General features: G+C 37.2%; 1 protein-coding gene across 18 annotated transcripts in view; it reads left to right on the forward strand.

Moving 5' to 3' along the window:
* The window catches only part of CCDC88A (coiled-coil domain containing 88A), a 130,668-nt gene that overhangs the window by 25,463 nt on the left and 77,216 nt on the right, over positions 1–27,989 (forward strand). For all 18 annotated transcript variants that reach the window (XM_005575836.5, XM_005575837.5, XM_005575841.5 and 15 more), the window contains exons 3-6: positions 4,083–4,191; positions 16,226–16,295; positions 18,574–18,632; positions 27,094–27,177. In XM_005575836.5, coding sequence (XP_005575893.1) covers positions 4,083–4,191; positions 16,226–16,295; positions 18,574–18,632; positions 27,094–27,177 — 322 coding nt within the window. The remainder of the gene's footprint in view (positions 1–4,082; positions 4,192–16,225; positions 16,296–18,573; positions 18,633–27,093; positions 27,178–27,989) is intronic.

Genomic DNA, 27,989 nt, shown 5'->3' on the forward strand with positions numbered 1-27,989 from the left:
TAAAGCTATAATAATAAACTATAGTATAACAAGGTTTTAATGACACAGAGATAGACAAATGGCTTAGTGGGACAGAATAGACTCCAAAAGTAGACATACACTTAATGTGGGAATCTGAAATCAGTGAGAAATGTAAGCTCTTTAGAAAATGGTGTTGGCATAATTGATTATCAGTATGGAAAAGCTACAAATTAAATTCAAGAGGACCTTCAAAAGCACCAGTAGACAACCTATTAGAGTAAAAAAGGTTAGCATTGTTGCTAAAATTGAGAAGAATAAACAAAAAATGATAGCATGTCATTTGATGTTCACATATCAGCATTAACCTATCAGCAAATACATTTTTAAAATATTACATTAACTTTAATGGCAAAAACTATAAGCATCTAGGAATAAATCTAATAAAAGGCCTTCCTGAAGAAGATTATAAAATGGTTTTGAAGAAGAGCTGAATGAATGTAGAGAGATACACCATGCTTATCAGTGGGAGGACTCAATGCTGTAGAGTTGTCAGTTCATTCTTAATAAATTTGTAGATTGAGTGCAATTTCAGTCAAAATCTTAATAGGTTTTGTTTTTTGTTTATGCAGAATATGACAAGCTGATCCTAAAAATCATCAAGGACCATGAATGAATAGTTAAGATAAATTTGAAAAAACAGTTTAGTCAGGGCATCTTGCCCTACCTACACATCAAGATGTAAATAACTATAGTTGTTAACGTGGTGCTGTTGACGTGGGAATATATAGGTAGACCAGTGAAACATAAAGGAGAACACGGAAACAAGCCAGGCCCATATATTAATAGGATGCATTGAGAAGAACACAGCATCTCTTCTGTGTTTTTCCTGTTAAGGATATATATCCTGAACTTAATTATGAGTCAGCACAGTCTTATCAGACAAACCCAACTGAAAGTCATTCTATCAAGTATGTGGCCTGTAACCCTTCTAAAGTGTCTAGTTCATGTACATCAACAAAAGGCTGAGAAATCTCCAGCCAGAAAGAGATTAAAGATTGCAGTTCAGACTACCACATGCCAAGTGTGATTCTGAACTGGATCTATTTCCTGTAAAGAACATCCATTCATTATTGGGACAAGTAGGGAAACGTGAATGGATTCTTAAGATTGGACTATGTAGTAATGTATGTTTAATACTGCCCCATAGCTCATTAGGCTCCGTTCATTCATTTCAGCTTTTTTCCCCCCTCTCTCCGTGCTTCTTTGGATTGTTTTTATTGTAATGTCTTCAAGTTCACTAATCGTTTGCTATACAGTTTCTAATCCGTTGTTAAGCTCGTGTGGTGAATTTTTCATTTCCAGTAGTTGTATTTTGCAGCTTTAGAAGTCCCATTTGAGTTTTTCAAAACATGATTTACGTTTCTTCCTGCCTAATATTCATGTCTTTCTTTAAATCCTTTTGTAGGTTTATAATAACTGTTTTAAAGTCCTTGTCTGTTATTTCTGTGATCTTTTTCATTTCTGGGTCTGTTTCTGTTGACTGTTTCCATTTTCTTTCCTGGTTATAGATCACATTTTCCTGATATTTTGTGTCTATTCATTTTTTTTAATTTTATGCTGGATATTGTAATGATTATATTTTGGAGTGTCTGGACCTTGTCCTTTTAGAGTGACGAACTTTGTTTTGGCAGGTTGTCAGGTTACTTGCAATCAGCATGATCCTTTCAAGACTTGTTTTGTTGGGGGTGGGGTTCTTGAATAGCTTTTACTCATCTGCTGATTTAGTCCTCCTTCTAAGACATGACTCTTGTGCGGTCTCTGCTGTATGTTCTGGACGTTCATTAAGTCTACTCAACTCTGCTTGTCAGAACTCAAATTTCTCTCTTTACATTGTGAGCTCTGAGAATTGTTTAGCTTACAGCTTTCTTATATTTGATCTCTGCTTAGCCTTGTGGAGTTTTAGGTTATACATGCACAATTTAGTATTTAGCCAAAATTTTGTTGGTTTTTTGGTTTGTTTTGTTTTTGAGACAGGCTCCCACTGTGTTGCCCAGGCTGGTCTTGAATTCCTGGCTGCAGGCATTCCTCCCACCTTAGCTTCCCAAAGTGTTGGGATTACAGGCATGAGCCACTACATCCATGCTTGTGTGAAGCCACAGCCAAAATCTTAAAGGCAGATTTTTGGAGCTCTTTGTTAGTGTAGCTCCCTTTTCTTTGGTATTCTTTTCTGAATGTGTCAGTCAGTTCAGCATCCATGAACTCCAGCTTTGTCTCCTCAAATTCAACAAGACTTGGTTTACCCATTTTCCCATACCTCATTCTGGAAAGCACCTCTCTGCCTTACTAGAGAGAACCTAGTCTTGCATTACCTGCTGTCCAAAGTCTGAAAACAGTTTTCTCGTGCTTTGTCCAGTTTTCTAGTTTTTTATGGCAAGAAGGCATCTTCCTCCTTTCTGTAATAGCTACCCCTTCCTATTTTATTAATAGCTTAGTTTGATTGCATTATTTTCTCAACTAGTCCCTTGAGTAATCTCAGCATAAGTGGTTGAATTGATCCAAGGTTGGGGATTAAGAATGTGGTCAAAGGACAAAAGAATCAAGATGTTGGGAGTGGTGGCAAGCAAACAGTGGTTTTGAAGCAGTGGTTCTCAGAGTATGGATGGAGGATCCTTTTGGGGATCCATAGGGTCTTCCCACTTCTAACTACATGTGAGGGTGAAATGTCTTCATATGCTTGAACCAAAATAATAAACAATGGATTCAGTGCAGAAGCAAAGATAAGAATCTGTTCTTTAAAAGTTAAACCACACATTAAAGAGATACACAAAATAGTAAAACAATGCCACTCAGTTTTCTAAGTTCTTTTTGTTTGATTTTTGTTAGCATGTAATGGGTATATTATTTTGTTAAAGTGAGTTAATGCATACATAACTTTGAAATGTTCTGTCTTTAGTTCTTTTTTTTTTTTTTTTTTTTTTTTTCCAGGCTCGCTCTGTAGCCCAGGTTGGAGTACAGTGGTGTGATCCTGGCTCACTGCAACCTCTGCCTCCTGGGTTCAAGCGATTCTCCTCCCTCAGCCTCCCAAGTAGCTGGGACTACAGTTGCACGCCACCACACCTGGCTAATTTTTGTATTTTTAGTAGAGATGGGGTTTCACCATGTTGGCCAGGCTGGTCCTGAACTCCTGACATCTGGTGATCCACCAGTCTGGGGCTCCCAAAGTGCTGGGATTACAGGCATGAGCCACCATGCCCTAACTCAGTCTTTATTCCTAACACACTAAGTATTAATTAAAGATAGCCCGCAACATCAAAAATTGTTTGGAGTCATCAATTAAGATTACAAAGGGGTCTTGAGACCTAAAAGTTTGAGAATTATGGAAAGAAAGCACCATAGAGTCTAATCTGTTTAGGGAAGGAACTAAAGGCATTAGGAATGCAATGGACTGTGTAAAAAGGGAACAGATTAAAGAATGAGGCATTTCTATTCAGTTTCTATTTCCTGTTGGATGGGTGTCAATTTGTTGACTTTTCTGCATCCTTGTGTGGAGGTGCCACAATTTCCCATTCTAAACCATGGATGGCTTGACTGTTTTTCTTCTGCAGTTTCTGCTGCCTCAGGATTATTGAGCCCTTTGCTTTCATTGACTCTACAGTTTTACCCAAGATAAAAGTACTAACTAACCTGTGTCATCCACTTTATCCTTGAACTTCTCTGGGACATTGCCTGTTCAAATATAATCCCTATTACCCAGTGAGGAGAAATAACATTTATTGGTTATTAGCCCATATTTTAAATGGATTTATTTTGTGATAGAACTATATATTCAAAGGAAATAGTTATTCATCCCAGGAATGTGGAGTGGCAACGTGACAGTGAAAGGCAACATTTGACTTAGGCTTGAAATTAATTTTGTTCTTGCTTTGGGAAATCAGTTGCATTTATATTAATTAGAAGCACTGAATACATGTCAAAGTAATAATCTGCCCTTTTGGACCATCTCTGTTAATGCAGGTGAGCACACTATTTAAGTAAAAAAGTATTATATGATTAATTTTAATTATATATAGGTTGATAGTAGTATTTTATGTAATTTTAAAGTATTTTTGTATTTCTTACAGTAATCCTAAATTGGAGAGTCAGAGAGTAAATAAAAAAGTCAATAATGATGCCTCACTTAGAATGCACAATCTATCCATTTTGGTGAGACAGATAAAATTTTATTACCAGGTAAGTGCCCTTTTTAAAATTTGGGGTTTTAATAACTACTTACATTTTTGTATTATTTAGTATTAGTCATCTAACAAATATTTAAATGCTTATTATATGCCAGGTTCTGATCTGTTTGCTAGAGTTAGAGTAGTAAATAAGATAGTTTATTTCTTATGAATGTTAAAGGTTTAAGCAAGCACTTAATAATTTTCTCTTGGCCGGGCGCGGTGGCTCAAGCCTGTAATCCCAGCACTTTGGGAGGCCGAGACGGGCGGATCACGAGGTCAGGAGATCGAGACCATCCTGGCTAACACGGTGAAACCCCGTCTCTACTAAAAAATACAAAAAACTAGCCGGGCGCGGTGGCGGGCGCCTGTAGTCCCAACTACTCGGGAGGCTGAGGCAGGAGAATGGTGTGAACCCGGGAGGCGGAGCTTGTAGTGAGCTGAGATCCGGCCACTGCACTCCAGCCTGGGCGGCAGAGCGAGACTCCGTCTCAAAAAAAAAAAAAAAAAAAAAAATAATAATTTTCTAATGTTACAAATGACTACTGTATTTTATGCTTTAAAAATCAGGTCCCGGTTTCCTGAGAACTTGCATAGTGTAACATTTTGTTGTTAGACTTCTTGAATTATGCCTTTGAAAAGTGTACTTCCATTTAGAAAAGAAAACTGAATTGGATGCATATTTTAGTTTTTAAACATGAACATTGTTGAGGCTTTCAGTATGCCTCTCAGAATTGTTATATCTGCGTCGCATAAATTTTGGTTTGGCATATTTTAAAAGATTATTTCTATGCATTTTCTAATTTCTGCTACGATTTATTTCACTTATGAGTTACTTATAAGTGTGCTTTTAAATTTTTGAACATGGTATTTTTCAAGTATCCTTTTTGGTTTTGATTTTTGGTCAAAGAATGTGGTTTGTATAATACTGATTCTTTGGTATTTGTTAAGAATTACTTATTTTGGCCTAGTATGTTGTTGTCAGTTTTCTTTAAAGTTCTTTGTGTGCTTGAAAAAGTGTGTATTCTCCTATTGTTTGGACACAGAGTGAGAGCAGCCTTGTTTGTTAACTGTATTGTTCAAATCTTCTACAGCCTTATTGATTTGTCTTTTGAGCGATTATTGAGAAAGAGGAGTTGAAATATCCCATATGATGAATTTATCAGATTTTCCTTTATAGGCTTTAAAGCTGTTATTAGTTGCAAATAAATTTAAAATTGTTAAATCTGCCTGAAGAATTTGATTATTTATCAGTAATTTTTCCTTTTCCTATTTTTTTCTTTTTTCTTTTCTTTTCTTTTTTTTTTTTTTTTTTGAGATGGAGCTTCACTTTGTTGCCCAGGCTGGAGTGCAGTGGCGCGATCTCATCTCACTGCAACCTCTGCCTCCTGGGTTCAAGCGATTCTCCTGCCTCAGACTCCTAAGTAGCTGGGACTACAGGTGCGTGCCACCGTGTCCAGTTAATTTTTATGTTTTCAGTAGAGACAGGGTTTCACTATGTTGGCTAGGCTGGTCTCAAACTCCTGACCTCAAGTGATCTGCAACCCTCAGCCTCCCAAAGTGCTGGGATTACAGGCTTGAGACCCCATGCCCAGCCTATCAATAATTGTTTCTGCATGTTTTTCCTTTCTACTGGTTTAAAATTTTTTCACTCTTCCTGTTTTTTCAGAGGTGACTTTCGAAATTATACATTTTATACCTAAACACAGGAAAGGCCAAAATTAATGAGTATCTTTATCCTTTTATGGAATAGTGCTATGACGTTAGAATATTTTAATTCTAGTCATTCTCTTTTATGACTTTTAAGCTCTTCTTGTCTTGTATTTTAGGGTTTTTTCTTTACCCTACAAATTAAATATTGAGAAGTACTGTCAAATAAATAAAACCAATGTTTCTTTTTTTTTTTGATGGAATCTCGATCTGTCGCCCTGGCTAGAGTGCAATGGCATGATCTCAGGTCACTGCAACTTCTGCCTCCTGGGTTCCAGCAATTCTCCTGCCTCAGTCACCTGAGTAGCTGGGATTACAGGTGCCCACTACCACACCTGGCTAATTTTTTTGTATCTTTAGTAGAGACTGGGTTTCGCCATGTTGGCCAGGCTGGTCTCGAACTACTGACCTCGTGTGATCCGCCTGTCTCAGCCTCCCAAAATGCTAGGATTATAGGCATGAGCCATGTGCCCAGCCCTTTTTCTTTAGCTCAAGCTGCATGTTTTTCTTTGAGAATATTTGTCTGAAAATGCCTTTATTTCAGTCTTGTTTTTGGAAGATAGTTTCTTTGTTTTAGTTTTTAAATAGAGTCGGAAGGCTGGGCGCAGTGGCTCACATCTGTAATCCCAGCACTTTGGGAGGCCGAGGTGGGCAGATCACTTGAGGTCGGGAGTTCTAGACTAGCCTGTCCAACATGGCAAAACCCTGTCTCTACTAAAAATACAAAAATTAGCCAGTCTTGGTGGTGGGCACCTGTAATCTCAGCTACTCAGGAGGCTGAGGCATGAGAATCACTTGAACCCAGGAAGCGGGGGTTACAGTAGTGAGCCAAGATCATGCTGTTGCACTCCAGCCTTGGCAACAAGAGCAAAACTCCATCTACAAAAAATAAAATAGGCCGGGCGCGGTGTCTCAAGCCTGTAATCCCAGCACTTTGGGAGGCTGAGACGGGCGGATCACAAGGTCAGGAGATCGAGACCATCCTGGCTAACCCGGTGAAACCCCGTCGTTACTAAAAAAAACACAAAATACTAGCCGGGCGAGGTGGCGGGCGCCTATAGTCCCAGCTACTCGGGAGGCTGTGGCAGGAGAATGGCATAAGCCCGGGAGGTGGAGCTTGCAGTGAGCTGAGATCCGGCCACTGCACTCCAGCCTGGGCGACAGAGTGAGACTCCATTTCAAAATAAATAAATAAATAAATAAATAAAATAAAATAAAATAAAATAAAATAAAAGTGATAGGGTCTCACTATGTTGCCCAGGCTGGTCTTGAACCCCTGGGCTCAAGCAGTCCTCTCTCCTTAACCTCTCAAAGTGTTAGGATTACAGGCATGAGTGATTGCACTAGGATGAAATAGTTTTAAGTATGCAGTTTTAGGTTGACAATTATTTTTCTCTCAGTACTTTGCAGACTTAATTCTTCTGTTTCTGGATTTTTTTTTTTTTTGAGACAGAGTTTCACTCTTGTTGCCCAGGCTGGAGTGCAATGGCACGATCTCAGCTCACTGCAACCTCTGCCTCCTGGGTTCGAGTGATTCTGCTGTCTCAGCCTCCTGAGTAGCTGGAATTACAGGCGCATGCCACCACGCCTGGCTAATTTTTGTATTTTCAGTAGAGACAGGTTTCATCATACTCGTCAGGCTGGTCTCGAACTCCTGACCTCAAGTTATCCGCCTGCCTCGGCCTCCCAAAGTGCTGGGATTACAGGCGTGAGCCAACACACCTGGCCTCTGTGGTTTCTTTTTGCTCTGGAGAAATTAACTCTCTAATTTTTGTTATTTAAGCTGTCTTTGTATTTTTTTTTTTTTTTTTGAGGTGAAGTTTCACTCTGTTCCCAGGTTGGAGTGCAATGGCGCAATTTTGGCTTACTGCAGCCTCTGCCTCCCTGATTCAAGGGATTCTCCTGTCAGGCTTCCGAGTGGCCGAGACTACAGGCATGTGCCACCACGCCCGGCTAATTTTCGTATTTTTTAGTAGAGATGGGGTTTCACCATGTTGGCCAGGCTTGTCTCGAACTCCTGACCTCAGATGATCCACTCGCCTCAGCCTCCCAAAGTACTGAGATTACAGCCGTGAGCCACCACACCTGGCTAAGCTGTCTTTTTTCTTTCCAAGCTGCTTTTAGTATTTATTCTTCTAATATTTGCTCTTTTCTATTCTGCTAATCTGATCTCTTTCAAATATTTCTATTTATATATATTAGACTTTCTTACTCTGTTTCTTGCTTATTAAACTTTTATTTATTAAGCTTGTGCTGCATTCTGAGTCTTGTTTTCAGAACTCTCTAATTTACTAATTCACTCCTTATTTGTGTCAAATCTTCTGTTTAACCCCTTGATTATATCTTTCATTTCTGGAAGATTTGGTTCTTTTTACATTGCCTTTTCATTTTTTTCATTAGTCATTTTCTTTACTTTTTCAGATATTTAAATTTTTTCTGTTTTAGATTTCATATCTGATTATTCAAAAATCTGAAATATGTACAGATCTGAATCTGTCCTTTGTTTTCTGCTTGCTGTTTCTTGTGGTAGTGGTGGTGATAGTAGTAGTGGCAGTGGCGGGGGTGGCAGTGATATGTGTGTGTTTTAATTGTGAACTCATTTTTTGGGGGCCTTTATCTGTGTGGATTCTTTGTGTTCAAGTCAAGGATGCATTGCTTCAGAGAGGATTTGTTACCTGTTGTGCAACCAACCCTGAATCACCTTTATTTTAAGCAAGTTTGGCCAGGCGCGGTAGCTCACACTTGTAATTCTAGCACTTTGGGAGGCCGAGATGGGTGGATCACTTGAGGTCTGGAGTTCCAAACCAGCCTGGCCAACATGGTGAAACCCTGCCTGTACTAAAAATACAAAAATTAGCTGGGTGTGGTGGTGCGTGCCTGTAATCCTAGCAACTTGGGAGGCTGAGGCACATGAATTGCTTGAACCAGGGAGGTAGAGGTTACAGTGAGTGGAGATCACGCCACTGCACTCCAGCCTGGGCAACAGAGCGAGACTCTGTCTTAAAAAAAAAAAATAAATATATATATATATAAATATTATTAAATATATAATTAAGTATATTTATGTACTTATATTTATAATTAAATATGTATATTTAAGCAAGTTCATATAGAAGCAATATTGTTGTACTATAGAAAATTAGAAAAAAAATAGATAATACAGACATAGTTCTAGTGCCAGGAAATTACCACTGTTGTCACCTGAATATGTATACATTTCTGGATATTTTTTTTCTTTTTTGAGATGGAGTTTCGCTCTGTCACCCAGGCTAGAGTGCGGTGGTGCAATCTCAGCTCACTGCAATCTCTGCCTCCGCCTGGATTTTTTTTTTTTTCTTTATGTGTTTATCAATTATGTTTTTATGTGTTTACATTTTTTATTGATTGATTGATTGAAACAAGGTCTCACTTTGTTGCCTAGGTCACAGCTCGCTGTAGCCAAGACCTTCTGGGCTCAAGTAGTCCTTCTGCCTCAGCCTCCCAAGTAGCTGGGACTATACATGTGTGTCACTATGCTATATTTTTTAATTTTTTGAGATGGGGTCTGGTATTGTCACCCATACTAGAGTGCAGTAGCACAATCATAGCTCATAGCTCACTGCAGTCTTGAATGCAGTTACTTTTGCACCAACCAGTACTTTAACTTGTCTTCAGAAATAGGTCAGACATTTTATATATACAGTTAATTGACTTATTGAAATAATTTTTTTGTTCTTGTTATATTAGAGAGGGTCTGGTTTAATATATGACACATTGCAAGTTAATATTTTCCAAATCAATGGAGTTCTCATCAGCCCTTAAATTACCTTTTTCCCCCAAAAATCAGATTTTTGGGGAATGACTATAGAAAACTATTAAATTTTTTGTATGTCATATGCCCCTGAGAAGATGTATTTGAGGCGAAGTATTTTAAGTATTTTAGTATCTAGTATTCTCTTCACTAGTAACATGGATAAAATGACAGATACGTAATAGTATAATAAATGTTGTCATGTACTGAATTTCAAAAGTAGATTATAAAAGTCTCAAAAGAGGGACTGTCATTTCAGTGTATTTTAGAGTTCTTTGAAACTATTTTTAATTCTATAGAATTATGCAGTTTTAGTAACAGTGTTTTACTCTGTGTGGTGATTCAGGAAAGCGAAGTGAAGCCTGACCTTTGCCAGAAGTGTTAACTTCTTACTGTGAAGAAAGAATTATGGATAATTTCTAGGAAGAAGGAAAGGCTAATTTAAATTATCTTTGAATAGTAACTAAATCATGTTTATATGTGGCATATTCGTGAAGTAGTCTTTCTTATGATGCATTAGCAGCATAAGCTTTAATTCACAAAAATTTGTAATGCATAGTCTGTGTAGTTATGTGTACCTTTTTTTTTTTCAAGACAGGGTCTCACTCTGTTGCCCAGGCTGGAGTGCAGTGGCACAATATTGGCTGACTGCAACCTCTGCCTCCTGGGCTCAAGCCATCCTCCCACCTCAGCCTCCCTAGTAGCTGGGAATACAGGCACGTGCCACTACACCCGGCTAATTTTGTTGTTGTTGAGACAGGGTGTCGCTATGTTGCCTGGGCTGGTCTCAAACTCCTGAGCTCAAGTGATCCACCCACTTCGGCCTCCCTCTATGCCCAGCCAGTCTTGTGTACCTTAACAACGAATATATGTTCTGCAAAATGTGTCATTAGGCAATTTTGTCATTGTACGAACGTCATAGAGTGTACTTACACAAATGTAGATGGTATAGTCTACTACACACCTATGGTATATGGTGTAGCCTATAGTGCCTAGGCTCTAAACCTGTATAGCATGTTACTGTAGTGAATACTGTAGGCAGTTGTAACACAATGGTATTTGTGCATCCAAACATAGAAAAGGTACAGTAAAAATATGTTTTTATAATCTTATGTGGCCACCATCATATATATGGTTTATTGTTGACCAAAAATGTCATTACATGTTGCATGCCTATATATCAATAAAAAGGGGTTTTAGATGGTCAGCTAAAAACTGTGGTTGGCTGGGCGCAGTGGCTCATGCCTGTAATCCCAGCATTTTGGGAGGCCAAGGCAAGCAATCACTTGAGGTCAGGAGTTTGAGACCAGCCTGGCCCACATGGTGAAACCCTGTCTCCAGTAAAAATACAAAAATTAGCTGGTCATGATGACACGCACCTGTAGTCTCAAATACTTGGGAGGGTGAGGCAGGAGAATTGCTTGAACCCAGGAGGTGGAGGTTGCAATGAGCCGAGATCATGCCACTGCACTCCAGCCTGGGTGACAGAGCAAGACTCTGTCTCAAAAAATTAAAGAAAAAATTTTTAAAAATGGTTAGTATACCAGTTTTTAAATGAAAAAAGTTATACAAAGCCAGCTAATGTGGTGGAAATGAAATTGTAATATCTTTCAAGGAACATCTGCTTATTATTTTCCTATTACCATAATCTCTGCCAGTTCTTTCTTTTTTCTGTCTTTTCCTGATGATTGTAGTTCTCCAAATCTTTCTGAAATGTCTTCATGCCAGAATAGAATTTCCACTTATTTAGTGAAACTTTGCTTTAATGACCCTGAAAACATTGAAAATCTCTATATTTGAATACTTACATATCTTTAAAAATTTTAACATTCTCCTCTTCTCCACCTCCACCTATAATACTCTTTCCCATTCTCTGCTTTATTTTTATTTATTTATTTATTTATTTATTTATTTATTGTTGAGATGGAGTCTCACTCTCTTGCCCAGGCTGGAGTGCAGTGGTGCAGTCTCGGCTCACTGCAGCCTCCATCTCCCGGGTTCAAGTGATTCTTGTGCCTCAGCCTCCCGAGTAGCTGGGATGACAGGCATGTGCCAGCACACACAGCTATTTTTTTTTGTTGTTTTTTTAGTAGAGACAGGGCTTTGCCATCTTGGTCAGGCTGGTCTCGAACTCCTGGCCTCAAGTGATCCACCCACCTTGGCTTCCCTAAGCGCTGGGATTTCAGGCATGAGCCACCTCACCTGGCCTCTGCTTATTTATTTATTTATTTATTTGGAGACAGAGTTTCGCTCTTGTTGACTAGGCTGAAGTGCAATGGCACAATCTTGGCTCACCGCAACCCCCACCTCCTGGGTTCAAGCAATTCTTCTGCCTCAGCCTCCTGAGTAGCTGCGATTATAGTCATGCACCACCATGCCTGGCTAATTTTGTATTTTCAGTAGAGACGAGGTTTCTCCGTGTTGATCAGGCTGGTCGAAGGTGATCCACCTGCCTCGGCCTCCCGAAGTGCTGGGATTTCAGGCGTAAGCCACTGTGCCTGGCCCCTCTGCTTTATTTTTGTTACTAGCACTTATCACCAAAACACTTACTTGTTTTATTGTCTGTCTTCTCTTACTAAAACGTAAATTCCATGAGAACAAGGATTTCTGTTTATTCACTGCTGCATTTTCAGTGTCTAGAACATCTGGCAGATAATTGATATTCAATAAATATTTGTTGAATAGGTGACTGCCCTGATTGTCTGGAAACCTTTTTCTCTTTCAGTTGAATTGCTAAAATAATTTATTTCTCCATTTATTTTTATAGGTTTCTTATAACTTGAGTTAACAAATTGAAGTATCTTCACTAGTTTATATACATATGTTATCAACTTTGACCTGTTCGTTAATTTGTTCCTCCTTTTAGTGAACTCATCTTGGGCTCATTTATATATTCTTTTTCCATTTCTTTAATACTTTAATGGTGAATTTCTTTAGAGCTAAGTTAAGTCTGGGCAGGCTGTGATGATATAATAAATCTTAACAATAGCAGTCAGTTTTTAAGCATCTCTGTTTTATGTGTTGTATATTTTTTAATATTATTCATAAAATTGAAATGGGGAAATAAAAAGACTTTTTACAAAAATATAGCTAGAATCCAGGCCAGGTGCAGTAGTTCATGCCTGTAATCCTTGCACTTTGGGAGGCCAAGGCAAGCAGATCACTCAGTGTCAGGAGTTTGAGACCAGCCTGGCCAACATGATGAAACCCCGTCTGTACTAAAAAATACAAAAATTAGCTGGACGTGGTGGCGTGCACCTGTAATTCCAGCTATTTGGGAGGCTGAGGCAGGAGGATCGCAGGAACCTGGGAGGCAGAGGTTGCAGTGAACCGAGAATGCGCCACTGCACTCCAGCCTGGGCGACAGAGCGAGACTCTGTCTCAAAAAAAAAAAAAAAAATATATATATATAAATATATATATATACACACACTCAAATATATATACACGCAAAAGTAAGTGATGTAAATGAGTTTTATCTCTAACATCTTTAAGATAAAACTTAAAAAAAAATTCAGTGTCTGTTAAAATTTAAAGCTTCTCGGCCAGGTGTGGTGGCTCACACCTGTAATCTCAGCACTTTGGGAGGCCGAGGTGGGCAGATCAAGAGATCCAATGTAGTGAAACCCTGTCTCTACTAAAACAAAAATTAGCCAGGCATGGTGGCATGCGCTTGTAATCCCAGATACTCAGGAGGCCGAAGCAGGAGAATCTCTTGAACCTGGGAAGGGGAGGTTGCAGTGAACTGAGATCATGCCATTTCTCTCCAGCCGAGGCGACAGAGAGACTCTGTCTCTAAATAAATAAATTAATTAATTAATTAAAATAAAAGTAAATAAAAAATTTAAAGCTTCTCTTTACGAAGGTGAATTTGAAGGCTCTTGTATCTGATTTAGGTTATCTTCACAAAGTAGGATATAGACAAAACAGTGATTTTAAAAAATGCAGCTCTCTTATTTATGATTTAAAAAAAAATCTGGCTGGGCACGGTGGCTTATGCCTGTAATCCCAGCACTTTGTGAGGCCAAGACAGGAGGATCGCTTGAGTCCAGGAGTTCAAGATCAGCTTGGGCAACATAGTGACACCTTGTCTCCATAAAAAATAAAAAATAAAAACAAATGAGGCAGGAGGATCGCTTGAGCCTGGGAGGTCAAGGCTGCAATGAGCTGTGATTGCACCAATGCACTCCCACCTGGGTGACAAGAGTAAGACCCTGTCTCAAAAAAAAAAAAAAATCTATAATGACAGTCCTCATAATTTTGCTTCAAGGCAAGGAAACTAAAAATTCGAATGAAGTGACTGGGCGCGGTGACTCAAGCCTGTAATCTCAGCACTTTGGGAGGCCAAGGCAGGTAGATCATGAGGTCAGGAGTTGAAGACCAGCTTGGCCAAGATGGTGAAACCTCGTCTCTGCTAAAAATACAAAAAAAATTAGCCAGGCATGGTGGCAGGTGCCTGTAATCCCAGCTGCTCGGGAGGCTGAGGCAGAGAATTGCTTGCACCTGGGAGGTGGAGGTTGCAGTAAGCCAAGATCGTGCCACTGCACTCCAGCCTGGGCAACAGAGTGAGACACCATCTAAAAAAAAAAAAAAAAAGAATGAAGCAGAAATTTATTCCTTTAAGCCCATTTAGCTGTTGCACACATAGCTATAGCATATTCTCTCTTGAGATAACTTGCTTTTAATTGGAAAACTAATTCATTAAATATCCAAACTCCATATCATTCCTAGAATAAGTGATTTTAGCAAGTTTTGATACTTATTCTAACATGATACATATATCAAGTATGTACTTTACTTTAAATGCAGGCATATTTTGGCAATAGTTTTTTAAAGTGCTAATATAATACTGAGGAAAACTTTTTGAAACTTTCTGGTTTATATCTATAAAGAATTACAGATAAGAGATGAATTCTAATTAACATCTGGTGTCATGCCAGCCTCTGACCATGGGTAAGTGCTCTAGTGAATCTAGAATTAGAAATTTTAAAAAAACAGCACAAGTTAACTTTTAATAGTTGTTTTTCATGGTTATTTGCTTTCTCATCATAGTATTAAGTTAAATAATGGATTCAAAAAGAGTTGAATACCTTTAAAAACTTATTCCTTAGTAACTAGTTATATCTGAACATGTAGTCAATTTATGAAGAATCTGTCATAGTTATTCCTTAATATTGCAATGATTCAGTAATTATCACATGGCACCCATCCATCCTATAGTCTAATTCATCCCAGACCCTTTTCGTATCATCAGTGTCAGTGGTTGTAATGGCAGACACAATGTATTTCTTCATTTCTTCAAGGAAGAGGTGGTATAAACCGAAGGTGCATACTTGATGTATTACCTAAATTGAAAAATTTGAAAGCATTCAGTTCTTTCTCAATCACCTTGTATGTTCAGAATCTACATATATTCTTGTCACTAAAGTTTTACAGAAGTTAAACATCTATAGTAGAGGAGAGAAATAATGGTTCACTGAGGAGGAACTGACTTTCATGAAATGATCATTAGACAGCGTTTTTAATAAAGCAATTAGGTTTCTTAATTTTAATATCAGTTGACATTTAAAAATATAGCTCTTATTTATTATATTAAAAATATGGCCAGTTGTGGTGGCTCATACCTGTAATCTCAACACTTTGAGAAGCTGAGGGGGGTGGATCACTTGGAGTTCCTGAACTCCGCCTGGGGAGGTTAGAAGTTCAAGACCAACCTGGTCAACGTGGTGAAACCCCGTCTCCACTAAAAATACAAAAATTAGCCAGGTGTGGTGGTAGGTGGCTGTAGTCCCAGTTACCTGGGAGGCTGAGGCGGGAGAATAGCTTGAACCCAGGAGGCAGAGGTTGCAGTGAGTTAAGATCACACCACTGCACTACAGCCTGGCCGACAGAGCGAGACTCCATCTCAAAAAATAAAACCACATATTATATCTATATCTATATATAGATATATATATGTACAGTGACAGTACTCATACATTTGTATGATGTATTTTTAGTTTCCTCAGGGAGAAATAACAAGAACAAAAAGAGCACACATGCTCGAACTTTTATTGAGGAATGTTTCTTAATTTTGCTCAGTCTTTTGTTGAGGAATGTTTCTTAATTTTCTAGCACCTAAAACTTCAGAGTTCCAAATAATAATTAGACCATTTTGACTTAAATGCTTTAATCTGGGGACAGCTGATATTTTAAAAACTTTTTTATTATTATATGTGTGTGTGTAGAGACGAAGGTCTCACTCTGTTTCCCAGGCTGGTCTCAAGTGATCCTCACTCTCTGGCCTTCCAAAGTGCAAGGATTACAGGCATAAGTACCGCACCCAGCCTGATATATTATTAACTGAAGTCTATCTGGTATTATAACTTTAGTTATTTAATTCATTAAAGTTACAAAAGATTTAAGACCTTATATAACTTTTTCCATATTTGTGTAATTCCAGTATAGCACACCTATAGAAGAATGTACAAATCATATGTTATAGCTTGGTGAATAATTACCTAGTTAGCATTACCCATATAACAAGTATTGGATATTTTTTTTACAGGAGACTTTGCAGCAATTGATCATGATGTCGTTGCCAAATGTCTTAATCATTGGCAAAAATCCCTTTTCTGGTAAGTATTAAAATTAACATAATGTGAAAGTAATGTCTAACCTTTGTGTAATAATATGATGTTTATTTTTTACTAAGAGCTTATTTACATTAACTCACTAGATTTTTCATAACTGTAGAAGTTGGAGGTGATGTTCCATTTTCTAGAAAGACGCAAGGTTAGAATATTTGTAAGTTATAGGTAAGACCAGACATAAATTTTACATTAAGTTCAGTATTTTTTCTACTATACCAAACAGATACTTTTCTGTGATGATTTTTAGTGTCTTGTTATAAAGAAGTATAGAAGATGATGTAGTTACAAACTTAAAAGATACTACCTTAGAAAAGAAATGATTTTGAAATAATTTCCAGGTTTCTATTCATATATCTATTATCTACCATTGCCAAAATTGTTTGAATCTTAAGTTTTACTGATTGATTTTTTGTTTGTTTGTTTGTTTATTTATTTATTTTGAGATGCAGTTTCGCTCTTGTTGCCCAGGCTAGAGTGCAATGGCACAATCTCGGCTCACTGCAACCTCAACCTCCTGGGTTCAAGCGATTCTCCTGCCTTGGCCTCCTGAGTAGCTGGAATTACAGGCGTGGCCACCACGCTAATTTCTGTATTTTTAGTAGAGACAGGGTTTTACCATGTTGGCCAGGCTGGTCTCGAACTCCTGACCTCAGGTGATCTGCCCGCCTTGGCCTCCCGAAGTGCTGGGATTACAGGCGTGAGCCACCACGCCCGGTCTGATATGTTTTAATTTATATTAAACTTAGTCTGAATGGAAAGATGAGAGGCAGTTTTAGATCATTCAGATTTTTTCTTCAAAATGTTCTGCCCTTTATCACATTTTAAATGTGATATTTTAGAATTGTAATTTTTGAACAGTTGGGGAAATTAGCAGCTACCTAACAGTTTCAACAATGGGCTTATCCTTACAGTCTACATGTTATCCAAATTAGTGTATTTCTTCAGCCCATACCCCCCTCAGTCAAAACAAACAAAACCAAAATAAAAACTAAAATCAAATAGCTATTTTTATAGAGGAAACTATTAATTAGATGTGGTGAATTAGCAGCTTAGATAGTTTTTAGAGATCCAATGGGATGTTTGATTATATAAATTTAAAAATGAAAAAACTTACCTTTGGTAAGTACCTACCAAGTTATAGGGACCAGGAGTGGAAATAAATGGTCTATGTTCTAGAAGCTCTTATGGTTTGGTAAAGGATACACAGATTATGGAGAAATCATGTAATAATTGGTATGAAGTAGAAATATGTACCAAATGTTCTGGCATATAAAATATGGAGCCATTAATTATTCTTAAAGTTGACATATAAGTGAGAGTTGGGGACCATTGATGATTGGGTCAGGGAAGACTACACAGAGATGATAAGAACCATGCCTAGGATTCTGATTAGCAAGTAGTTCACTAGGGGGATGAGGAGGTTGGGGAAGGAGGACAGATAGAGGGATAGAGGGAGTAGTATTAAGGCAGAGGAGTGTGTATATATGCATATTTGGGAGGAATGGTGATTAATGGCTCAGCATAGCTAGAAAGTAGGTTGTTTCACGGAGAGTAGAAGGAAATGTCTGATAAGAAGATTTGGACTTTTTCATAGACAGTTGGCCCGGTGGTGAAAATCTGGCCCAAAGAAGTAATTTTTTTCCAGTTGAATATTTTAAGAAAATCTTAATTGAATGCTGTTGGACAGGGAATATTCTCTCCATTTCTGTTATAGATTGTTAACTTTTACCTGGCTTGTTATATACATTTAACAGCCTCACTATAACAGACATTTAAGATTCTGGTCTTCATGAGCGTGCACAGTGGAAAACCATTTAAATTTTATAAGGAGATGAATCATAAGATCTGTGTTTTAAGTAAGAAAACACTAATAGGCCTAGGAGGAGCCAGACCTATTAGGAGTCATTTTGGCTGCCTTTGTGGCATGTCCCTATATCAACCTGATTTGGTAGGTTCTTGATTTTTCAGGCTGGGATAGTACAATCATTTATGGAAAAGGAGTAAATTCATGGTTAGCATACTTGTTGCACAGAGCCTTGAAACCTCTTTATCCATTAGCCCTTCAAAATTGATATTCTTGCCCATTTCTTCTGCTGTTACCGCCTTGTACATACACAGAGCTGCTATTTTGAATTCTCCACTATATATGCTTACACTGAATCCTTCAGTCAAGTTACTGTGCATAATTACCTCTAGAAATGATTCTCCAAATAGAGTTGAAAATGTAGCAAAATGTTGTCCTTAATAATTGTTTCTATTTTAGAACAAGGCACAGAAGAAGTTAAAAAACTGCTTTTACTTTTATTGGGTTGTGCAGTTCAGGTAAGTTAAAATATTTTTTCATATTTTCATTTTAACAACCTCTTTATGTATTTTTATCAGGCTCTCATTTCTGAAAGACTTAAGGATGGACCATTGGTTTTCAAAGTCCATCTTAGAAAATTTTCAATAACTATATAACCTCCTAAGGAGATTATGTTGAAGAAAAACACTTACTTTATTTTAGAATTTAGTTACATTATCATAGTCATATCATTTAAAATATTTAATTACTCTTTTCCTTATTCTGAAGCTTATAGTGTCCCTAAATTTTTGAGGTTTTTTTTCCAGAGGTGCCCTTAAAAATCTCTCCCAAAACATCCTTGTGATTTGTTGTACTTGTGTATATTTTAGGAGAAGGGAAGGGAAAAGAGAAGGGAAGGGAGGAGGCAGAATTTATTTAAAAGAAAAAATAAGGTAAAAAGGAGGCAGAATTTATGAAAAGTGTTTTAGGAATCTTAGTTATTATTATATTGCTCTTTGATCAATGACTATAATAATAGCTATGATTTATAGAATGCCTGCTTTTGATCAGCTATTATCCCTTATATATATTTTCTCATAATATCTTCTTTCAGGTCAGGAGATCGGGTAGGGTAATATTTAAGTTATTATCCAAATTGGGACACTTGCGAAAATCAAAGAAGGTACTGTTAATAATTATAGTGGGCTAGGCATGGTGGCTCACGCCTGTAATCCCAGCACTTTGAGAGGCTAAAATGGGAGGATCACTTGAGGCCAGGAGTTTGAGACCAGTTTGGGCAACATAATGAAATCCCATTTCTGTTTTAAATACATGTAGTAATTACAGTGGAATGGCATGTGTAAACTGGGACTGTCCCAGGCAAACCAGGATGGTTACTGTAAGTTTAAATTTAGGTCATATTGCTAGTAGGCCAAAGAACTGAGAGTCAACTCTGCTCTGGACTTCAAAATTCTATTATACTATGTTAGTTTTTCATTTCAGCCATTTTTTGGATGAATTATTATAGTGTCATTCTAAACTGTCTTCTTTGTGAAATGAGATTATTTATAAACAAATAATATGATTACTAGTAATTTTTTTTACATACGTACAACAGAAATTATATGTCCCAGAGAGTGTTGGCTTTTAGAGCTGACTGCTTGGAAGCAATAATCTTACATAATGTATGTTATTAAAATTTCATGCTGTGTAATGTACAGGTGTTTACTTCACAACTGATTAAACATTAAGTTGAATATGGTGTTTGTAGTCTTCTAATTTGGTCATCAGATTTTGAGTCAGAAGTACAACTCTTATTTACAGCCTTTATGTACTATATTTGCTTTAAAAAATACCCTGTGTTGGTGAATGTTGTGTAAATTTAGATTACATAGCAATGGCATAAATATGGTTTTTATTGCTGGTTACTGCTTGGTCGTTATTGCTGATTACTAAAATTGACAGTAGGAATGGAACAGAACCAAGGACCTTTTTTTGAGACAGGGTCTCACTCTGTCACTCAGGCAGGAGTGTAGTAACATGATCATGACTCTCACTGCAGCCTTGACCTCCAGGGGTCAAATGATCTTCCCGTTTCAGGCTCCCAAGCAGCTGGAACTACAGACATGTGCTGTCATGCCTGGCTAATTTTTTTTTTTAAAGAAATAGGGTCTCACTGTGTTGCCCAGGCTCGTCTCAAACTCTTGTCCTCAAGTGATCTTCCTGCCTCGGCCTCCCAAAGTCCTGGGATTACAGGCATGAGCCACCCTGCCTGGCCCCAAAGGGTAAATTTATCTGAAAATAAAGAAAAACTAATTATACTCAAGTTAATTCTTTTTTTTTTTTTTTTTTTTTTTGAGATGGCGTTTCATTCTTTTTGTACAATGGTATTATCTTGGCTCACTACAACCTCTGCCTCCCGGGTTCAAGTGGTTATCCTGCCTCAGCCTCCCTAGTAGCTGGGATTACAGGCGTGCACCACCACACCTGGCTAATTTTTTATTTTTAGTAGAGACAGGGTTTTACCATGTTGGCCAGGCTGGTCCTCGAACTCCTGACCTCAGGTGATCCACCCGCCTCAGCCTCCCAATGTGCTGGGATTACAGGCTTGAGCCATCGTGCCCGGCCTAATTTTTTTCATATTAAAAGAGAATAAGTTTTATCAACTGTAGAAAACAAAGCAAAGCCTCAAGGAGACTGTCATTCTAACCTATGTTAACATCATTCAAGGTTTTTTTAGAAATGAGGAGATGGAAAGGGTGTCAGACCTTGGTCTTTGATGTGATATCAGCTTGTCAAGAAACTTGGAGACCCATCTTTTTATATATTTGATGTCCATGTAGTCATAGCAGAATTATGTTTTTACTTGAGAGCCCTTAAGACTTGGATCTATTTTGGTGCCAGCATGACTTACCTACCAAGAAAGGAGGAAAGATCCAATTTTGAAAAATGTTATCATTCTGTATTTTAAAAATGTTAGTGACCTAAATTTTTTTTTTTTTTTTTTTTTTTTTTTTTTTTTAATGCTTATGGGTGCTATAGTAAAGGACAGAGACAGGGATTTTAGAAAAAAGATGTAAAGCTCAAAGAGATTGAATTTTAGAGAAGACAGAGTAAACAGTACGAATTTGAGGTAATAATTACCATAATGTAATATACATTGGTGCATAGAAGAAGTATTTTCTTAAGTTTACTTGTAGTATTAGGAAAGCCCTCTGACAAGGTAATATTTGAAATGAGAGCAACAGCCTATTCAGGGAACATAAAGTGTGGTTGGACCAGGGGTGGTGGTGGGTGGATCACTTGAAATGAGGCATTCAAGACCAGTCTGGCTACGTGGTGAAACGTTGTCTCTGCTAAAAGAAAAATACAAAAAATTAGCCGGGCATAGTGGCTTGTGCTTGTAGTCCCAGCTACACAGGAGGCTGAGACAGGAGAGTTGTTTGAACATGGGAGATGGAGGTCGCAATGAGCCGAGGTGGCTTCACTGCACTCCAGCCTGGGCGACAGAGCAAGACTTCATCTCAAAAAAAAAAAAAAAAAAATGTGGTTGAAATGTAGGATTTATGGGGATGAATGGCAAGATATTAGACTGGAGAGTTTACATGAATTGAGTTATGAAGGATTGGGTTTGCCACTTTAAGATAGAGTTCAGATTTCAGGCCAGACGCGGTAGTTCACACCTGTAATCCCAGCAATTGGGAGGCTGGAACAGTGGATCACCTGAGGTCAGGACTTCCAGACCAGCCTGACTGACATGGCAAAACCCTGTCTCTACTAAAAATACAAAAATTAGCCAGATGTGGTAGCGGGCACCTGTAGTCCCAGCTACTTGGGAGGCTGAAGCAGGAGAATTGCTTGAACCCGGGAGGCGGAGGTTGCAGTGAGCCAAGATCGTGCCACTGAACTCTAGCCTGGGTGACAGAGCAAGACTCCATCTAAAAAAAAAAAAAAAAAAAAAAAATTATTCTGTAGGTGTTTTGGAGTCACTGCTAATAATAATATAAAGTGTGTGACCAAAATCTGTCAGCCTTCACCATGACCGTATAAACAGTTAGAAGTCTTTGTTGATACTTAATAGCCAGACTGTGCTTCTGGACGAGAAGCTATTGAGTAAACCAATCAGCCAACAAGTATTGTTGGAATACTTTGTAAAATGTCCCCTCTATTACAGAAATTTTGTTCATCTTGTAGTTGGACAGATTAAAATTCTGATGATTAGTACAATATGTAAATAGCATGTTTTCCCACATCTAGGTCAATCAATTTTATCTGTTACAATTGTTATTTGTAAGTAGATATAGCAAGGTAAAATTTGCTGATATGGTACCAGAGTTTAGGAAATCAGTGGACCACAGGTTTCAAGAGATACTATATGAATGGAAAGAAATAGGGCTGGGTGCAGTGGGTCATGCCTGTAATCCCAGCACTATGGGAGGTCGAGGGGGGAGGATTGCTTGAGCCCAGGAGTTTGAGAGCAACCTGGGCAACATAAGGAGACTCTATCTGTACAAAAAAAAGAAAAAAGAAAGAAAAGAAAAAAAAATTAAGTTAAAGAAGGGAGGGGGGAGAGAGAAATAAGCATTGGGAAATTGAAAAATATTTTCTTCTTTTGAAGAAAAAAAATGAATTTCTTAAGAGGAAGCAGCATTCAAAAACGGTAAAGTTAACCACCATCCAAAGATCTTACCTGACAAAATAAATTACAACTTTTAATCCTTGATTATATTTAAGTAAAAGCCACAGAAATAACTTTAAATATGAAGAAAACCGTCCAAGGCCAGGGCTTGGGTATTTTTGTTATTGACTGTCCAACTCAGTCAGGTTCCTCCAGAATCTTTTTCAATGGGTAACGCAAGTCTTCTGAACCAGTTCTGAGCATCACCTAGAATTTTCACACATCTGTGACTCTTCATCCTAGCCCTGAAGTAGTTGAGAGAGTTCTAGGTGAAACCATCCTATGCAGAAGAAAAATTTTTGCAGTGTTTTGTTTGGAAATTTCTTTGTTCTAAGACTATGTGAAATTCACCCTTTTTAGCAGAACTTAAAACCTATCAGTGCAGGCTACTTAGTATCCAGAAATATTACTTATTTTGGACTTTGGCCAGGTTGGGTAGTGCCGAAAGTAACTGAGTGTCAAGTGTGGTTAGAATTAAAAATTTGACCCTTTTATGTACCTCAGAGGGAATCTAACATTAGTATTTGATTCTGAAAACCAGTTTTGAACTTGTTCAGTTTGACGGCTACAATCTGTTGTTTTCTTATCACTGATCTGTAAAGCATCTTAAAAGTTAGCATTTTAGAACTTTATCATATCACTTTTTAAGGAAATAAAACAAATTTCTGCTTGGTTCAGTGATGCGTCTTTAGTCTCAGCTACTTGGGAGGATCACTTGAGGCCAGGAGTTCAGGGCAGCCGTATGCTATGATCATGCCTGTGAATAACCACTGTGCTCCAGCCTGGTAACGTAGCAAGGCCCAGTCTCTTTAAGAAAAAAAAAAAAGGAAATAAAACAATTTCTAGCAAGGCATTTGTTTTTCTGAGAATATTTAAAAATACAAATATAGCTCAAAGAGGGAGACTTTTGTTGATACGAGTGTTGTTTTCAAATACGTAATTGGAAATTTACAATTTTAACAATTTTTGAAATACATAGTTCAGTGGTACTCTGATTGCTGTACATTCACATTGTTGTATAACCATTACCACCATCCATCTGAAGAACTTTTCTCATCTTCCGCAACTAAAACTCTGTACCCATTAAATAATGACTCCCTTTGTTACCAGCCCTCGGTAACCACCATTTTACTTTATGTCTCTGTGAATTCGATTGCTCTAGGTACCTCATACAAAGGGAATCATACGGTATTTGTCCTTTTGATGGGCTTATTTCACGTAGCGTAATGTCTTTAAGGTTTTTTCATGCTATAGCATGTCTCAGTTTCCTTCCTTATTAAGGCTGAATAATATTCCATTGTTTATATATACCAAATTTTGTTTATCCATTCATCATTGAACACTTGAGTTGCCTCCGTTTTTTGGCCTTTGTAAACAATGTTGCTATGAACATGAGTGTACAAATGTCTGTTCGAAGCCCTGCTTATTGCTCTTTGGTAGAACTATGATTTGTTTACACCTATATTATCAGTTTTCTTATTGAAAACACTGTAATGTGCTCCTTGTTTTATTATTTTCTTGTTCAATATCTTGTTTTGGGTGCCATTTCCTCTATTTTAGTATAGTTTTTCCACATAAACCTGTCTTATTTCTTTAAGATCATAGAGCATGTATTGAAAATATGAGGAATTTGAGGAATAATGTATTAAGGGCTTAAGTTCTCTGGTAGAAGATGTACAACTTTAGGGTTTATGCATTTCTCTCTCCCACCCACCTCCCACCCTAATCACTTTTTTGCTTTTTTGCCATGTCCCAGTTTCCACATCATATTCTTGTGTGTGTGTGTGTGCGCGCGCGCGTGTGTGTGTGTGTGTGTGTGTGTGTGTGAGAGAGAGAGAGAGTCTTACTCTGTTGCCCAGGCTGGAGTGTAGTGGTGCGATCTCGGCTCACTGCAACCTCCGCCTCCTGGGTTCAAGCAATTCTTCTGCCTTAGCCTCCCAAGTAGCTGGGATTACAGGCGCCTGCCGCCACGCCTGGCTAATTCTTTGTATTTTTAGTAGAGACAGGGTTTCACCATGTTGACCAGGCTGGTCTTGAACTCCTGACCTTAGGTGATCCAGCTGTCTTGGCCTCCCAAAGTGTTGGGATTACAGGCATGAGCCACTACGCCTGGCCTCCGTACCATATTCTTAGAATATCATGGTAATCTACTGGCTTAGTAATCAGTTACTATAATACAATTGTTTAACTCAGAGTTAAACAATTAATTTTAGTGTCCATGATAGTTTAAGAACTTTACATAAAGATAAGAGAGCTTAATTTTAATTGGAAAAAACAGTTTGCTGATATTATTTAGTCTTCACAGCTGGTATTAAGCTATATATCTGTTTTTAACACCAGACTTTCTCACGCTGTAGACCTGGGCTATTCAATACAGTAGCCACTAGCCGCATGTGGCTATTTGAATTAAAATTAATTACAATTAAATTAAAATTTCAGTTTCTCAGTTGCACTAGCTACATATCAGGTACTCAATAGCTGCATATATGCATATACCTAATGATCACCATATTTATTGGGCAGCTCTGATACAGAAATTTGATCTGATTATTCAGCTTCAAAGTTGGAATCTTTTATTCTTTTTTCCATCTTGACAGTCTTTCTCTTTTCTATCCTTCAAAAGCCTATGAAATTTATTCTGTATCTTTAGGGAAGCCTAACCTGTTTATAAAACATTTTGAGAATGCTTAACTTTAAGAGTTAAATTAAGGTGTGAGATTTAGTAGAAATTGTGTGTGTTACAAGGGTAAAGGAAAAATTTTCATTGATGGATGAGTTCCTAAAGATAATACAAGTAAAATACAAGTGGCTCTGGCTTAGAAAAGGGAAGTGTATCTATTTAGTCTAAACTGAAGGCAGAGAAAGATATGGCAGTTGAATTAAGGGACTCTGGTGAGTCATAGTCAATACCTTTGATAATAATTATGCTGTTTTGTGTTCTGCTAGGCTCAGAAACTGCATAGGTCAGCAATTTTGGTAGTGTTAAATTTTAAAATTGATGTTACTATACCTGAAATGTTAATTATTTTATATATGCTACGAATTTATTATTAGAACATAATTCTTAATTGTTCTTACAAGGCCTGTCAAGTATTGTTTGCTAGACAAAAATTCTTGTGTTTAAACCCACTAATTTGTATTCCATCCACTCAAAACTCTGACTTCCTAATCACAACTAGGAATTATACATTTCTGGTAATTTAGTTTTAACCATTTTATTATCCTAATAATTCTGTGTTTGCAAGATACAGAACTTTCTGCATTGATGGAAATGTGTTTAAATTGTATAGTAGTAGAAAATAGAGCATTACAATTTGATAAAATAAACATGTAAAGCATAAATCAGAGCCTTGTAAGTTTCATGATCAAAGAGCTAGTTTTAAATTTTGTGACTATATTGTCCTCACTAGTAGTTCAGTAATTGGTCCAGGAGATGCATCTAAGTGAGACAAGGCAGTGCTGTCTATTTTGTAGGCACTTCTCATTTGTTAGCGGTAAGAATACAGTGATACTAGCAGTTGGTTTGCAGCATTAGAGATGTAAGTGAAGGCAGAGATTAAAATGCATGTTAAATTGTTAATGCTGACTGGAAAGAAAAAGATTGTTTTGCATTTTAATATTTGTAATTTATATAAAGCTTTCTAAAAGTTACACAATAAAGAATTACCCCCTTTATTCCATTTGGTTACATGTGTACTCGTATATATATTTTAAAGTTTTGCCCCGGTAACTTTGCTATGTTAGAAACAAATCAAATATTTATTAGATTACATTATAAATGTTGAACTGGGCCACAAAAGTGGGTTTCTTTTATTAAGATTGATAGAATGAAGATGTGAGAATGAATTGTAAGCTTGAAGTAAAAATTGCTTAAATTTTTTTTCCAAGAAGAAAGGCCGTGTTGTTTGGTGATAGTCAGGGACTGACTGAGCATTTTGGCTGTATTCCGAATTCTGCCACTGACTCACTGTGTTTTTTGGCAAGTAACTTATCCTCACTGAAACAAGTTCTTGATTCTTTACTTCTCTGTGTGTAAAGTTAGCATAATAATATTGTGCTAACCTCAGATGGGTTGTGTAATGGTTTCCCACTTTAGAACTTTCCAGCATAAAAATAGTATGGATTTTCAGTGCCTTGCTTTTTAAAATAATTATTTCTAAGTTGTTGTTTATTAGGTAAGTATGTTAGACAATTTAAATGCAAAACAAAACTCTTACTATACTTTTCAAAATATAGCAAACCTCATAAATTTTAGTTATATACAACATTTTAAGGACCATACCCTATAAAGTATGAATAACTATTTTATTCATTTATTTTAGTGTCAGAAAAAAGAAGAATTTATTGAAAGAATTCAAGGTTTAGATTTTGATACAAAAGCAGCAGTTGCCGCACATATTCAAGAGGTAATATATACAATTTTATGTGCTATTTATGAAGCTTGTGGTGTACTTATTTGTCTATCTCCTAAAATACCTAAAAGTAATATAATAAGCAAGAACAAATCAAGATCAAATATAGATGAACCCTGCTTTTATACAAATTGTCTTCTCTTTAGAGATAGTTCCTTAAGTTTGGCACAGTGTTAACTACAAATATACTGTTGCCCTTATTCTATAGTGACATAGGCAGAAAGTGTTAAAAAGTCATAGTATACACAAGAACAAATCAAGATCACATAGATATGGAGCCTGCTTTTATACAAATTGTCTTGTCTTTAGAGATAGTTCCTTACACATGGCACAGTGTTAACTATAAATATACTGTTGCCTTTATTCTATAGTGACATGGGCAGAAAGTGTTATTTGAGGAATGAGGTATATGTCTTTGTTAGAATAGATTACAAAGCAGTAAATGGAAACAGCAGAAAGTGGAACACTGCTTGTAATTCAAAGCGATAGTGAGGTAAGATGACAAGCTTAGTATTGTCATTCTAATGATTTTCTTTTGAATAAATAGACAGCATAATTTTTATTAAAGATACTACTTGAATTATAAACCCATTAATGATTTGTAGCATTCATATAAAAACTTAAGTCTAGGGCATATTGTGCAGTGTCAAATAATTGAAATTAAAATTTGTTAAGATTCATTTTAAAAGCTATTTCTGTATCTGTCTATTCTTGGGCTTTTAATCTTATAAAGACACTTTAGAATTAGAGTATGTTAAATTTTACATGTTGATTAGAAAAGGGAAAAGAAAATTTTAAAATGGTGA

The sequence above is a fragment of the Macaca fascicularis genome, chromosome 13 (genome assembly GCF_037993035.2).
Source record: "Macaca fascicularis isolate 582-1 chromosome 13, T2T-MFA8v1.1".
Lineage (NCBI taxonomy): Eukaryota > Metazoa > Chordata > Mammalia > Primates > Cercopithecidae > Macaca > Macaca fascicularis.